Source organism: Schistocerca americana, chromosome 2, assembly GCF_021461395.2.
Source record: "Schistocerca americana isolate TAMUIC-IGC-003095 chromosome 2, iqSchAmer2.1, whole genome shotgun sequence".
Taxonomy (NCBI): Eukaryota; Metazoa; Arthropoda; class Insecta; order Orthoptera; family Acrididae; genus Schistocerca; species Schistocerca americana.
This window is the reverse complement of record NC_060120.1, coordinates 358,881,476-358,898,523: the sequence shown is the minus strand read 5'-3', so window position 1 is coordinate 358,898,523 and position 17,048 is coordinate 358,881,476. Positions and strand designations below refer to the sequence as shown.

The following is a 17,048-nucleotide window of genomic DNA, read 5'->3' as shown; positions in this document are numbered from 1 at the left end:
TACGACACATATGCCATATACCTCACTAAACGGTTCATGATTAAAATATTTGGGCAACCATTGCTTAATCTGCTACAACTTTCTTAACTTACAGGTAGGAAAGATGAGAGAGGAGTGAAATTTGAAACATGAAGTTTTTGTTGGTTCTCTATGCCTTTTAATTTCTTGTTTCATGATTCATTTGTCTATCTTCTCCTGTTGCGTAATCTCTTAAACTATCTATTTTCATGTGATTGTAATAAAACTGATGGTCATTTCCGTGGCTTCTATATTGTTAATCACCACCACCTCTCCATTGATAATATGGTGAATTACTAAACTGATTTTAGTGATAATTGTTTCTTCTTTTGGTTTATACATTTTTTTACGTTGCTTTCCTGTGAGCAAATGGATTCTAACTGTTCCAACACTTCAATTAATGTATCTCTGTCTATAATCAGAAAAACAGATAGATTTTTGCGCATCTTCCGACTCAATCTTCTCTTCATTGCAGATATTATTTAGTTGTTATTTAATGGTTGCTCTAGGGTTACATTCAGTTCCCGTAAATACTCAACACATTCTCTCAAGTTACCCTTCCATGTATTAAGAGATTTGTGCTGTAGTAAATCTTTGACTGTTGCACAAAGGTGACTCTTGGACCAGTACTTCTTCAGAAATTCTGCTTCAAATTGACTGTGATTATTAACTTCTTCTTTCTTCTTTAATCTCCAGTGAAAGCTTTGCCCTCCATTCTGTCTGTTGCAGTCTGGATATTTGACTGTGATTATTAACTTCTTCTTTATTCTCCAGTGAAAGCTTTGCCCTCCATTCTGTCTGTTGCAGTCTGGATATTGTCTGTATCTCTCAAGTTCACTGGTAAAACTCATTTTACCTATAGTTAAATTTGATTGGGTGCAATTCTACTTTATGTTTTTGCTGTGCCTTAGCCTAGGTGAATCAGTTATTGACATTCACTGCTGTAACATTACCTTCCCTCACAGTCAAAGTTGCATTATTAATTCTCCTATCAATCTCTCTTCAGTTTGATTCTCCAGTTCTTGTGTTCCCTCTTGCAAATGGTTAATTTCTTGCATGACTTATTGTTTGTCCTTTATCCTCTGTCTTGCTATTTCTTTCCTTCAACTCACAGTTAGTTCATTTGTTTGGTTTCTAGTTGTTTAATTGCGATGTTACATTTTGTTGTATCTCTGTCACATTGCTGATCGGTTGATCATTGTGTGTCTATTGAATCTTCTCTTGTAGTTCAGTTTTAGCTTTCAAAACATTTTCTTAGCTTATCCCGTTATTTCAACTCTCTTTCTATCCACATCATCTCTGTTTGTGCCCAGATTCTCCTGCACTTTGGCATCACTTTCTTTGAGGTCTGTTTTCAGATTTTTTTTGTACTTCTATTCTAACCTTGCACTAATTTCATCCAGTTTCTGGAACATTTTCTCTGTGTCTTCTTTGTTTTCTTATGATAATTTCTCTGTTTGTCTTGCGATATTCTTAAGTTTCCTTGTAATATCTTTTCTAAGTGCTCTTTTGTTTCTTCATTTCCTCTCAAAAATTAGGAGTTTTCTTGAAATTTGTAGATCATTGACTTTTCCAGTGTTTTGTAGCCTCTCCTCAGCTATATCTGGCTTATCTATCTTTGACCTCCCTGGTGTGTTGATGTAATCCATTAAATGACCTTGGGCTGCCAGCTGACAATTCACATTTACTGATTCCTGAATCATCCCTGCCTTCCTGCATTACTTCCATTTTCCCATATACCATGCCCTTGGCCTGTAGCCTTGGTTCAAAAACTCCCTGATTATTGATAATACTCTGGCAAGTATTATCAATGAACCCCTTAGTAACCCACATGACTTTCTGGTTAATAACTAATTAACTAAACGCTAACTGTTCTACTTCCGTTAACTCAAATTAACAGAATAGCTTTCACAGCTAAATGCAGAACTCCTCTTAGAGCTACCAAAATCAGATACTGACCTCAATATTCACTCACAGATTTACACAAAACATTTAAGTAAGCTATATAGTATTAATCAATAAACAGTAAATCTATAATTCATAATAAATAGTGCATCTGACTTACTGTTTCTTACTACAGTCACACAATAGCACACTATACTTACAAGCAAAATTTAAAAAAAGAAAAGAAAATGATAATACTGTTTGCAGTTCTTGGCATAAATGCAAAATGCAGTTTGATTTTCCTACAAGCTCTGAAGGTTGCATAATATAGGTTGCTGTAATCATTTTGCTATTTTGTACTCTTTGGCTGCGCTTCTTTGTAAGTCAACAGTTGCATCATGTGTGCATTCAAGTTTGTGGGTCCATGTGAAGTCAAGCAATTTAAACCATTCAGATAGGAATTTTGGGATTAAAATCATTAGAAAACAAGTCTCAGTTAAGTTAATGATGAATTCTTGGCCTGTTTAGTTATGGTAATGTACACACGTTTTCCCATAGTACATGAATATTATAGCCACTCACATGGGTTTTAACATTCACAACTTTAAACAGAGTTCATTAACACTGCTACTACTATCTGATATCGTGATAACAAGCCTTACTCACAACATACCATTTGCAATGTCATCACATTTTATTACAGTGATACACACATATAGTCGACACTGCAAACCATTGGTCAGCATGGTTGGCTCAACCATTGATGATCTGCACTTCGTATTTTGATATTAACTCTTGACAAAAACAAATACTTTTTCCCCTAATTAGTATAATCATAATGATTTACTGAGGGTCAACACATGGTGCTGCTTCATTCAGTCTGCTACCTTCTGTTACATGATCGGCACTCAGTGCTTGACCCTTTACCTACCGTGACCTGTGTGAGTGCATGATGAATATGTCTGAGTAATGGAAAGTGGATTCTTACATGGTGCTTAAAATATTGTTGGAGCACCCTCTGTGGATGTCAGCTGAATTGCTCTCTTCATTTTTGCCTTAAAAGGTGTGGACCATCTGCTCTGCCTCCCCTTATAGTGGATTGAAGGAAATTGTCAGGCAGTTGCTGGATGCTGTGTTGTTGACAAACCTCTGTGTAGGAGGCAGACATGAATGGGTACTATCATCTGTTACTACTGCCCTTGGCAGACCGTTGATGACAAAGATTTGACTACCGGCATTGATGAACACATCTGCCTCAACTGCAAGAATTGTATAAATGAGTCCACTGCTATGATACACATTGTCTTCAGTTGAGGCTCATGAAATTGATAGGAACCCAGTCCTAAATACTGGTCAGTCGAGGCCATTGAGAAAAAATCTTTGGGGAGAAGCTTGTTGAGGAGCACAGTCTAAACATGAGCATGCTAGTGATGCTCAGTCTCCTTGTGTATTCCTGGCCAATAGACATGGATGTGGGTGAGTATTTCCATGCCGGTGACGCCCTAGTGTCCCACATATAGCAAAGAAATCACCTTAGTGTGGAGAGTGGGCGGAACGACCACTCTGAGAGACACAGTTTCTGTGCCAACTTGCAGCTTGCCGTCTTGTGCAGTTAACTGATAGTTTGAGGAACAACATATTTTCAGCGTCATGCTGGACTGTTTGGTAGATGGTTTGGCTAGCCTAACTTCACCTATTTCAAGACCTGTTGAAATGTGGTATCATTTTTAAATCTGCAGTTATGGCTGTGATGGTGGGAAATGTTTGCCTGCTGATCAAACTGAAATCTATAGAAGGTCATGACAGCTGGTAGGCTTGTACAAAAATGGTAGTCTTATGATGACTGGAACAGAGCCTACTGCTGCAAGCATTGATGTGACATCTCCAGTAAAGAAGATCAAGGACTGAACATGAAACTTCACACCATAAAGATATGTATGGAATTTGCAAAGAGCACAAATAATCACTATGGCCTCTTGTTTTACTTGTGCATAATTTGCTGACCATAGTACAAAGTCTTATATGTTAATCCAATGGGGCACTCAGAACCATCATGTTCACCATGTGAGAAACTTCCCCAATGATGTATTGAGGTGGATCTGTAGCTATTACCAAGGGTTTACCTGGGTAGTACAGAACTAGACAAAGGGCAGACTATTGTATCTTTCAAGGATGCAAAACACGTTGTCTCAATCCAATGAACATACACATTTTGTTCCCTCATTCTGAAGCAGACTGAGGGGATGTGAGGCATTTGCTATGTAGGCAATGAAACTACCTCAGTAGTTTACTATCCCCTGAAGGACTGTTGTTCCTTCAGATTGTGACGAAGAGGCACACTGTGAATGGCTTGTAAATCCTGCTGTTGGTGGGGTGAATGCCCTCTTTGCTTTTTATTAAATGTAGATATTCCACACAACATTAGAAAAATTGACATTTTTTGAAATTGTGTTTCAGGCCCATATTCCACAATGAAGTGAACAGCATGTGATGATTCTGCAGTTGTTCTGTTGATAATTATGTTAAAAAGATAATTGCAACTTGCTGTAACATTGTGCTAAAATCTGGCGGGGGTGCTGGAAATTCTAGATGAAAACCTTTGATAATGACTTAAGCTGATTTTGTGTGTAGCTCAAAGATCAGTTGAAACTCTGAATACAGTGGGAGTTGTAAATGCGTGTTGAACATTTGACATTGGTGTAACATTCACTCTCTTTTAGTCTGAAAAATAAACTTCAAGGCAAGGGTTTAGAAATTTGTCTAAATACTGAGAGTTACTGCCTCGAAATTCCCACACACTCCACGGGAGCCATTTGTCTGCTAAGCAACTATTAACAAAGATGTGTAAGAACTAGACAATATGGCCACAATGACAATTGTCTCCTGTAAGCGGTCAAGCTTCACTTTTATCCCATCACAGAGGATGGGTTGGTATGAAGCAAAATGAGGAACTGCAGTTGATTAGATGAGAATCTGTGCCTTGGATCTTTTGCCAGCGTAACCCAGAAGAAAAAGTATTTATTTTTATTATTTATTTTCTTGTTCCATAGATCCTTATTGCAAGGGTTTGCTAGGATGTAGAATGTGTTGGATTATTATAGTAATAACCATATCTAAATGGTCATGAGGCTTGCAAACTAAATCATATATAAACATATACATGAGGTTCAGGTATTAAAAATGCACAGATTATAGTAGTAATAATGATTACACAAACAAATGTTAAGTCTTATATTCTAATACTTATAAAAACCATTCTGTCATCATTTGATATGCCACTGCTACATAGGTAGTTCTTATAGAAATGCTTAAAATTAAGCACATTTTACTGTTACACACTGTCAAAAATGGCTTTAAAGAGTACATAGAACTACTCAAAAGATAAAGTTTCAGCTGTTTTTTTGAATTTAGTCATATTCCCAGTGACTGATTCAATATGAAATGGAAGTGTATTGTATATTTTTATGCTTGAATAATGTACTTCTTTCCACTACCACACTCAGATTTTTTTAAATATCTTTGTGAAGGTCATGTGTACTTCTTCTATCATGATCATGATATTCACTGTTTTGGAAATTGTATGATTATTGTTCACAAATCACATTAGTGAAAAAATGTACTGAGATTGCATGGTGAGGATCCCGAGCTGTTTGAAAAAGTTTGCACTCTAGCCATAATTCCGATGACTCTTCTCTGTGTAATAAAGCCTTTCCTCATGAATGGTTACCCCAAAATATGTTGCATATGTCATAAGTAAATGAAAATATCCCAAGTATGCAGCTTTAATTGTTACCATGTCACAAACAGATGAAATTGAGCGAATGGCAAATGCTGCTGAATTCAGTCTTTTCATAGGTTGTTGATGTGAACTGACAAGTTTAGATTGTTATTTATGTGTAATCCCAGGAATTTGGAAGACTGAATACTCAGTATTTCTTTGTCACCACAATTTATTTCAATATTTTCCTGTTTTTTATTTGCTGTTTGAAACTGAATGAACTGAGTCTTGTTAACATTGAGTGACAGACCATTTGAAGTGAACCAATCTACAGTTTGTTTGAATGCAGTGGTTGCAATGTTCTCTAGACTGCAGTTTGATGTTTTGTCCATCATTATGGTTGTGTCATCTGCAAACAGGGTGAAGTGTGCTTTTTGTGTCATACATCATGACAGATCAATGATAAAGATGAGGAAAAGTAAGGGACCAAGCACTGAGTCCTGTGGCACTCCACATTTTACTATGCCCCAGTCAGAGCAGGTAGGTGCCATAACAGAATTGTTCAATACTATCTTCTGCCTTCCATCATCTAGATATGACTTGAGCCACATCCTTACCTTACCATTTAATCCATAGTGCTCAGCCTTTGTAAGTATAATCTTGTGATCAACACAGTTGAATGCTTTTGGCAGATCACAAAAGATTCCAACTAGTGACATTTTATTGTTTATGGATTCAAGGAGTTCTTTGGCAAATTAGAAAATGGTGTGTTCAGTTGAGGTACCCTTTTGGCATCCAAACTGATGCTTACTAAGCATTTTATTTTTATTAAAATGAGCCATAATCTCTTGAACGTTTCTAGAACATTAGTTTCTATAGGATTTTAGGGAGACTTGTTACCAATAAAATTGGCCAGTAGCTGGGAACATCAGTTTTATGACCTTTTCTGAACAGTGGTTTCACAGTTGCATATTTTAGCCTATTAGGGACAGTATATTGATTTATGGACTCATTAAATATATGACAGAGAACTTCAAGAATAAATTTGCAGCAGTACTTGTGTACCTTGATTGATATACAGAGTGATTATAATTAAAGTTAAACCTTCAAAATAACACCACTGGTCAGAATGAAGTCAAATTGCAGTGGAATTTTATCGGAGAAGGGGGAAAATGTATGGCGGGAGGGGGGGAAAAAAAAAAGGTGTATGTGTCAGAATATGTAAATGAAAACATCTGTCATGCACACGACCCATTGAAGTTGGAATAACACGCCGGGTACACGGCTTTTCCTCCTTTTGTGTCTGCGATGTTCGCCATGACTGTCTCAATGCAGGATCACGCTCTGCTTGTAAAGCTGTGTTACAAGAATGATGACTGTGCACGTGTTGCTCTGCAGAAGTTCCAGCTGAAGGGTTTGAAAAAAGGCGCTGGTCTGACGACTGCCATGGGTCTGGAGAAAATGATTCAGAAATTCAAAAAGACGGGTTCTTTTGGTGTGCAACTCAGTAGGGGGAGGAAACAAATTGATTCCACGTCAGTGGAAGCATTTGCCACAGCAATGCAGGAGGAGACGAGTGGTGGTTTGCAAATGCATAGTGCACGGAGAATTTTCCGAAAAATTGGACGTACCCATGAGCACGGAGCATAAAATCCTACAAAACAGTCTCCTTTGCTATCCATTCAAAATTACTCATGTGCATGAGTTGCTTCCTGTTGACCTGTCAGCAAGAAAGACCTTTGCTTTAGAGTTTCTTGCTCGCATGGAAGTGGACAATGTTTGGCCATTGAAGATTTTGTGGACAGATGAAACCCATTTCCATCTGATAGGATATGTACTTCACAGAATTGCCAAATATGGGCAACGAAAATCCACACACAAATTAGCCAGTACCACTTCATCCTGAAAAGGTCACTGTGTCATGCGGGTTTATGGCATCATTTATCATAGGGCCGTATTTTTTCGAAGACAGGTGCTTCCGGTCCTGTTACCTGGACCATCACTGATAAGTGCTATGAGTGTATTTTACGCAACCACGTTATTCCAGCTCTCCAACAGTGTGGATGGGATCATTTTTATGCAAGATGGTGCACCTCCACATACTGGAAATTCAGTTAAGACAGCTGCTGAAGTGCCATTTCGGAAATGATGAACATGACCCCAGAAACACTTGAATCAGTTGTGGAACATGCTGTTTCTTGATTTCAACTTGTTGCAGAAAATGGTGGACAGCATATTGAACATGTGTTGCACCAGTCACATGGAAATTAATAATCCGATTAGATTTTGATTGATGTTTTTTATGTGGTTTTTGGCCTCAGGACAATTAAAAACTGATTTTTCAAACAATGGAAAATCCAGGATGGAATGTAACAATACCAGAGAAGGAGAGTTGCTACTCACCATGTAGCGGAGATGCTGATTCGCGATAGGCACAACAAAAATATTCACACAATTATAGCTTTCGAGCATTAAGGCCATTGTCAGCAGTAGACACACACACACACACACACACACACACACGTAAACGCAACTTGCACACACGTCTGTAAGGCCTTTGTCAGCAGTAGACACACACACACACACACACACACACACACACACACACACACATGTAAACGCAACTTGCACACACATCTGCAGTCTCAGAAAGCTGAAACCACACTGTGAACAGCAGCACCAGTGCATGATGGGAGGAGCCGACTGGGTGGGGGTAAGGAGGAGGCTGGGGCGGGTAGGGGGAGGAATAGTATGGTGGGAATGGCAGACAGTGAAGTGTTGCAGTTTAGACGGAGGGCAGGAGAGAAGGTGTGGAGGGTGGAGGGGGGTACATAGCAGAAATGAGACAAATAAAAACAAAGACATTAAAAGACTGTGTATGGTGGTGCAATGACGGCTGTGTAGTACTGGAATGGGAACAAGGAGGAGGCTGGATGGATGAGGACAGTGACTAACAAAGGTTGAGGCCAGGAGGGTTACGGGAATGTAGGATGTATTGCAGGGAAAGTACCCACCTGCGCAATTCAGAAAAGCTGGTGTTGGTGGGAAGGATCCATATGGCACAGGCTGAGATGAAGCAGTCATTGAGATGAGGGATATCATGTTTGGCAGCGTTTTCAGTAGAAGGGTGGTCCACTTGTGTTTTGGCCACAGTTTGTCGGTGGCCATTCACGCGGACAGACAGCTTGTTGGTTGTCATGCCTACATAGAATGCAGCACAGTGGCTGCAGCTTAGATTGTAAATCACACGACTGGTTTCACAGGTGATGGGATGGGTGATGGGATAGGTGATGTTAGTGACCGGACTGGGGTAGGTGGTGGTAGGAGGATGTATGGGACAGGTCTTGCATCTAGGTCTATTACAGGGGTATGAGCCATGAGGTAAGGGATTGGGAGTAGGGGTTCTGTAAGGATGGACGAGTATATTGTGTAGGTTCGGTGGATGGCGGAATACCATGGTAGGAGGGGTGGGAAGGATAGTGGGCAGGACATTTCTCATTGAAATGAGAAATGTCCTGCCCACTATCCTTCCCACCCCTCCTACCATGGTATTCCGCCATCCACCGAACCTACACAATATACTCGTCCATCCTTACAGAACCCCTACTCCCAATCCCTTACCTCATGGCTCATACCCCTGTAATAGACCTAGATGCATGACGAGAGGTAATCAAAACCCTGGTAGAGAATGTAATACAGTTGCTCCAGTCCCGGATGGTACTGAGTTACAAGGGGAATGCTCCTATGTGGCCAGACTGTGGGACTTTGGGAGTTTGTGGGAGACTGGAAAGATAAGGCACGGGAGATTTGTTTTTGTACAGGGATGGGAGGATAATTACGGTCAGTGAAGGCTTCAGTGAGATCCTTAGTATATTTTGAGAGGGACTGCTCATCACTGCAGATGCGACGACCACAGGTGGCTAGGCTGTATGGAAGGGAACTCTTGGTATGGAATGGGTGGCAGCTGTCGAAGGGGAGGTATTGCTGGTAGTTATTAGGTTTGATATGGACGGAGGTACTGATGTAGCCATGTCTGAGGTGAAGGTCAACATCTAGGAAGGTGGCTTGTTGTGTTGAGTAGGACCAGGTGAAGCAAATGAGGGAGAAGTTATTGAGGTTCTGGAAGAATGTGAATAAGGTGTCCTCACCTTCAATCCAGATAGCAAAGATGTCATCAGTGAATCTGAGCAGGTGAGGGGTTTAGGCTTCCTCTAGATGGCCCATGAATAAGTTAGCATAGGATGGTGCCATGCGGGTGGCCATAGCCATACCGCGGATTTGTTTGTAGGTAATGCCTTCAAAGCAGAAGTGATTGTGGGTGAGGATATAGTAAGTCATGGAGACTAGGAAGGAGGTTGTTGGTTTGGAATCCATAGGGCGTCTGGAAAGGTAGTGTTCGATAGCAGTAAGGCCAAGGGCATTAGGAATGTTAATGTACAGGGAGGTGGCATCAATAGTGACAAGCAGGGCACCATGTGGTAAAGGGACAGGAACTGTGGAGAGTCGGTCGAGGAAATGGTTGGTATCTATTATATAAGAGGATAGGTTCCGGGTAATTCATCCCTCAGAGCTACCCATTCTTCTTCTTATTGTAGTTCTTTCCCCCATTCCTGTCAGTTGTTCCCTTATGCTCTCCCTGAAACTCTGTACAACCTCTGGTTTAGTCAGTTTATCCAGGTCCCATCTCCTTAAATTCCCACCTTTTGCAGTTTCTTCAGTTTTAATCTACAGTTCATAACCAATAGATTGTGGTCAGAGTCCACATGTGCCCCTGGAAATGTCTTACAATTTAAAACCTGGTTCCTAAACCTCTGTCTTACCATTATGTAATCTATCTGACACCTTCCAGTATCTCCAGGCTTCTTCCATGTATACAACCTTCTTTTATGATTCTTGAACCAAGTGTTTGCTATGATTAAGTTATGCTCTGTGCAAAATTCTACCAGACGGCTTCCTCTTTCATTTCTCTCCCCCATCCATATTCACCCACTATGTTTCCTTCTCTCCCTTTTCCTACTCTCAAATTCCAGTCACCCATGACTATTAAATTTTCGTCTCCCTTCATTATCTGAATAATTTCTTTTATCTCATCATACGTTTCATCAATTTCTTCATCATCTGCAGAGTCATTTGGCATATAAACTTGTACTACTGTAGTAGGCATTGGCTTCGTGTCTGTCTTGGCCACAATAATGCGTTCACTATGCTGTTTGTAGTAGCTTACCTGCACTCCTATTTTTTTATTCATTATCAAACCTTCTCCTGCATTACCCCTATTTGATTTTGTATTTATAATCCTGTATTCACCCGACCAAAAGTCTTGTTCCTCCTGCCACCGAACTTCACTAATTCCCACTATATCTAACTTTAACCTATCCATTTCCCTTTTTCAGTTTTCTAACCTACCTGCCTGATTAAGGGATCTGACATTCCATGCTCTGACCCATAGAACGTCAGTTTTCTTTCTCCTGATAAAGACATCCTCCTGAGTAGTCCTCGCCCGGAGATCCGAATGGGGGCTATTTTACCTCCGGAATATTTTACCCAAGAGGACGCCATCATCATTTAACCATACAGTAAAGCTGCACATACAAGTCAATTTTCATATTTATTTCGCAATAATGGGATTTCCACCTTACATCATAAAAGTAAAGAATTGTTAGTGGTCTAATAAGTAAGTGTTTTGCTGCTGGTACTTCACTTATGAGATATTACGAACTCTGTGGAATATTCACCTTTCGTATAAATAAGTAAGACCTGCCAGGTTAGCCAAGAGCGCTAATGCACTGCTTCCTCAACTCGGGTAGGTGCTCCGGCCCCAGATATAATCTGCCTGGTGGGTTACCGACGTCAGCTAGTGTGCCAGCCAGCCAGGATGTGGTTTTTAGGTGGTTTTCCACATCCTGCTAGATGAATACCAGGCTGGTCTCCGCATACTGCCTCAGTTCCACGCCTCGCAGACATTTGAACAAGTTCGCATTGTTTCATGGACTACCCTCAACGCAGACAGCTGGGGTACACTGATTACAGCCTGGGGGGTATGGGGCGGTGGCAGGAAGGGCATCCGGCCACCTCTTAAAATTAACCTTGCCAAATCCGTCCTAACTGTGCCGACCCTGCAAAACTGCGGGACAGGCAAAAGAAAGAAGGAATTGCATAAATGGGCGACCTATGAGCTGTTTACACATAAATGTCAATTTTCACGTTTATTCCGCAATAATAGGATTTCCAAACTTACTTTACTGTTACCCTCATTGGGATACTTATTTCCCTGAATCTTTACTCTCTCCTTCACCAGGAAAAGTGACTCTCTAAAGTGTCACCTTCCAATCATACTGGATTCCTTAGGTTATGTGTGGATTGCAGCTGGTTATTCCTTATACTTCTTTTACTGCCACAAAATCTTTTCATGATAATTATACTTGTTATCTTGTAATCTAAATCATATATTCTCTGCCTGAGAAAAAGCAGCAGTATTTTATACAGGTTTTTGTAGATCAGTGGTATAATTTGTTAATTCATGTGTATATCTTGCAAACATTAAGTTTCAGTTGAGAATTACGAATTATTTAGGAATAAAGGAGATGATCCACTGAAAAGCAGAAGAGCTGCATTGTTGATAGGTGCACAAACAAAAGGTACAGAGCTTTGCTAGCTTTCAGAATGAGATTCCTTTTTCAAGCTTGTAGAAAAAACATGCACACAACCACACACTCACTCATTCCCATGCACACACCTATCTCCCTAAATTGTGCTCAGCCAACTGTTGGCTTTTTCCTGGCCCATGGTGAGCGTACTGGGGTGAGGTGGGGATACAGGGTGAGGTGGGGTGAGGGACAGAGAGTGGTGGGAGGCAGGGAGAGAGTTGGGGGCAAGCATCTAGCAGGTGGGCCAGGAAAGATCTGACAGTCACCTGAGCTCAGTGCGCGGAGACAGGCAAATGTAGATGAGTGTGTGTGTGTGGGGGGGGGGGGGGGGGGGGGGGGGGGGGGGTTCCTACAGGCTTGAAAAAGGAATCTCGTTTCAAAAGCTAGCAAAGCTCTGCACCTTTTATTTGCGCACCTATCAACAGCGCAGCACTTGTGCCTTTCGGTGAGTTGTCTCCTTTATTCCTAAATGATTCATAAACATTAAGTGTCCATTAAGATTATTGAAGGCACTACCATTATTAAAAACCTTAACAAGTTTTCTTAATAACTGGGAAAATTTCACAAATGTTATTGACTCAGGACTGTAGTTGTGGAAAAGAACACAAGCTACGTACGAGGTGACAGTTATTAAACTATATGTAACAAAATCATCATAACTTCTGGACGATTTGCAATAGGATGTTCAACTGCACAGCTGGCTGTGGGTCATGATGGGAATTAGTATGTGAATGTGGTTTGGTTTAGTGACGAAGTTCACTTTCACTAGGATGGATTCATCAGCAAGTAAAATTGGTGCATTTGGGGGACTGAGAATCTACATTTAGTGATTGAGAAATCTCTTCACCCTCAACTGGTGACTGTATGGTGTGCAATGTCCAGTCACAGAATAATTGGTGCAATAGTCCTTGACGGCGTGGTGAATACCAAATGGTATGTGAAGGTTTTGGAATATGATTTCATCCCCAGTACCCAAAGTTACCCTGATTTCAACAAGATGTGGTTCTTGCAAGACAGAGCTCGACCTCATTGAAGCAGAAGAGTGTTTGGTGCCCTGAAGGAGCACTTTGGAGATGGCACTCTGGCTCTGGGGTACCCAGAAGCCACTGGCATGGGCCTTGATTGGCCACCATATTCTTCAGATCTGAACACATGTGACTCCTTTTTATGGGCTATATTAAAGACAAGGTGTACAGCAATCACCCCAAATCCTTTGCTGAGCTGAGAACAGCCATTCAGGAAGTCGCTGACAGCGTCGACGTTCTGTCACTTCAGTGGATCATGCGGAATTTCTCTATTTGTCTGCACCACATCATCACCAATGATGGCAGGCATATTGAACATGTCGTAACCTAAATCTGAATATCTGTAGTGACGTTTACATGTTGAATAAAGTGTGTGCATGCTGTAGTTTGTAACTAATTTCCTTTCTTTTTTTCCGTGTAGTTCAATAATTGTCACTCTGCCTTTCAGTTTTGTTCACAAAATACAGTGTGAAGTAAATATTTATACAGTTTTTTGACAAGATGAGTAAATAAACTGAATCTTTTAACTTGTCAGTGGTTTCTAGAGTAACAGCTGTACACAGAACAGTAGGTGGCAATCATCTTCCATTCCTGGTCCATTTTCAATGTATTTTTATTTTTTGACCTTTTTTTTCACTGACATATTTTGCCCTTCTACTACAACTAACATTACGCAACACATGTTGGTCTGATTTCCTTTTTTATTTTTTTTTATTAAATTAAACTTTAATGTTTATTTTTGCAAGTGTGAATCAGTCATGTTCGTTGTCATATTGTTTACTCCTTTATCTCTGTTTATAACAATCACTAATACATTAGTACAAAAAAAAATTAAGCTGTCTCAGTCCCATTCTTCATCCCTGCAGGTGCAGTCCCAGGCTTTAATGCTGTCATTTCTTCAAGTGTTCCACTTGGCGGAGGTGTTTCAAGCAGTGCTGCTCTAGAGGTTGGAGTTTATACATTTCTGGAGGCGCTTACAGGAGAGAAAACAAAGTAAGGCTTGATAAGTGAAGCAGAGCAAAAGTAGAAAATATATTGTAATCTATGATGGTGGGTTGTTGGGGGGGGGGATTCACATGCACATGTGTGTGTGTGTGTGTGTGTGTGTGTGTGTGTGTGTAATCTTGTTAAATATGTACCAGCAATTGTCTCTGACAAAGATGTAAAATCTTTGCTTTTTATAGTATCTCTGTTCTTCCTCATTGGGTACAGACTTTGTGAAATGGTTGTAAATGGAGGCCGAGTCATTTGTGAGGCTACAGAAAGCAGATGTATTACTGGTGTCTCTACGAGAAACTGATACCTAGCGAATTAATAAAAAGAGAAAATGTAGGTTCTTTGCAAGCGAGATGAAGAATGAGGAGAGGTCTTTGGTTTACTCTCTAGTGGGATGTATGAGATATTGATGACCAAGTTAAATTATGTGATGTGTACAAAGTAGCAATAAAGTAGTTGATGGGCTAAATTGTGAGTGTCAGCTGCTTATAACCAACACTCAGTGATTTGTTAACTACCATGGTGATCCTGAAAATAGTGGACTGCTCATTCTTCCATGTTGAACACCACATGTTACTAAATGAACAATGGCCTACTGTAGCTTCACCAGAAGCAATCAAGGCATTCCATCTGTGACATAGCAGCTGACAACAAACTTCATTCAATCGTCATTTCACTCACAATGGATGGAATAAGATGGCCAGACTCCATCACTCAGATGCTACTGCACTGATACAAAACATTCTCTTCCTGTCAGCTGCGCACTCTGCCACTCTGCCATGGGAACTGGGTGTCAGTTATAATGATTTCTCTACTGCCCCAGTCTACAACCCATTGTTCGTGCCTGCCACACTTTTCTCAAATCGTCCATGGGAACCAAATACAATATTCAGCAATTTGGCTCCTGCTCTGGTATTTAACCTCTCAACTATGTTGGCTGAGAAAACCATTACACAACCTTAGGACCCAAATGCTGCATGCCTCAACCTTGTTACCATGCTAGTTTTGCAGCACATCCACATATTAAATGCACCAGGTGCTCATCTGTGCTGAGATAATGTCCAGAACTCTCACCACACATAATGGGCAGAACTCAACAAGTGCCGAGTGATACGACAGTTAAAATGTGTATGGTGCCTAAACTTCCAGCATTCCAACTGGATCAACCCAATACATGGTTTAATAGTGTAGGCTACAATATTCAAGATGATATGTTCAAGTTTGTTCCCATTCTGAATAACTTAAGTGAACTCTCATATCTTATTTGTGACTTAATTGATTCTCTACCGAGCTCAAACAAGTTTGAGACTATTAAACTGCTGTTATTAGAGCAACAAATATGGCTGGTGCTTTATGAAGAAGTGCTGGGACTTAGAAATCCACTGCAATTATGATGGCTTTTGCAAAGTGCAATTACTTCAGACAGTTTGCCAACAACACATTATGTTGGATTTGGATGCTAAAACTACCTCCTTCAATAGAAGCTATATTAATTTCTCACAAGCAAGATCCTATCGACACCAAATTACAATTGGGTGATAGACTTTATGCTATTTTGCAGTTGGGTAAAGTTATGCAGCAGAGGGCCCATCACCTTTCTTTCTCCGTGGAAGCCACTGTCATGTTACAGCACTTAGGGTGAGGTTCAGGAAAAGTTCAGGTTCTCACAGACTCCATTGAGTGTGAGGCAACATGGGATACACTGCACTGTAGCAGCATATCAGTTAGCCAACGGGCAATAAACACTGCCAATTTAACATGATGCGAAGTCATTGTTCCCAAGGCTGTGACTGCATGGGCAAATGAGCAAGCTATCAAATTCACCCATGTGCAGAGCAGTTTGATGTGTAGTGGGGAGGGGGGTTAGTCTCCACATGACTCATGTTTATGTTTAATGGTTTTTGCCATTTCCTCTTCATTTACAGCTCTGACGTCAAATGAAAACAAAACAGATTTCTGTGGTCAGGAGCTATCAAGTGAATTAAACTACATAATTATGGACGGCTAAAATATGGTACTGATTTGATTTGATCTGATTTTATCAGGGATGCTGTTTCCTCGCCCACACCACACATCCTATATTTGGGGTCTTCTTTTATTATCCCCATTGTATGTAGGTGTTTTTGGAAATTCCCATGGCCTGTCAATAGTCCAACCATGAGTTTCATTTCCCTCCTGTTCAAGCCCAGGATTGATAGACTTCTCTTAGAACAGGCTTCAGCATCAATACCTTGCCATGTTTTTGCTTTTGGACCTAGCCCAATATTCTGCATGCTGTCTCCTTGTCCAGTCTCATAGTTTTATTTTGATCATTGCCTTGGTGATTGTCAGGACAGGTTCTGGTCCAATAAATGGTGTCATTGCCCCTATCCTGGCCAACCTATCAGCTTGCTCATTACCACCAATGCCTGTGTGACCAGGGACCCAAAATAGGTTTACCTTATTGCTTTCCCGTAGACTTTGTGGCATTCTGTCACAATCTTTGATCATGTTGCAGAGGCTGCCAGTGCTTTCAGGGCTGCTTGGCTGTCTGAATAAATAAAAATGCTATGACCTCTGTAGCACCTCTGCAAATTCTCCTCCACACACCCTGATAGCAGTACTTCTGCTTGCAACACAGTGGCCATCTTCCCTAAAGAGATTGCAGTCTCCAGCCTTGGCTGCACCCTGTATACCCCAGCCCCAACACCTTGGTCTATTTTCAAACGATCAGTGAACCAGACTATGTCCCCAGTACAGTGTCAAAATTTGTTCTCCCAC

General features: G+C 40.6%; 1 protein-coding gene across 3 annotated transcripts in view; it reads left to right on the top strand.

The window, feature by feature from the left end:
- LOC124590332 (galactokinase-like) overlaps positions 1 to 17,048 on the top strand; it is a 148,198-nt gene that overhangs the window by 78,971 nt on the left and 52,179 nt on the right. For all 3 annotated transcript variants that reach the window (XM_047131643.1, XM_047131641.1, XM_047131642.1), the window contains exon 3: positions 14,159 to 14,285. In XM_047131643.1, coding sequence (XP_046987599.1) covers positions 14,159 to 14,285 — 127 coding nt within the window. The remainder of the gene's footprint in view (positions 1 to 14,158; positions 14,286 to 17,048) is intronic.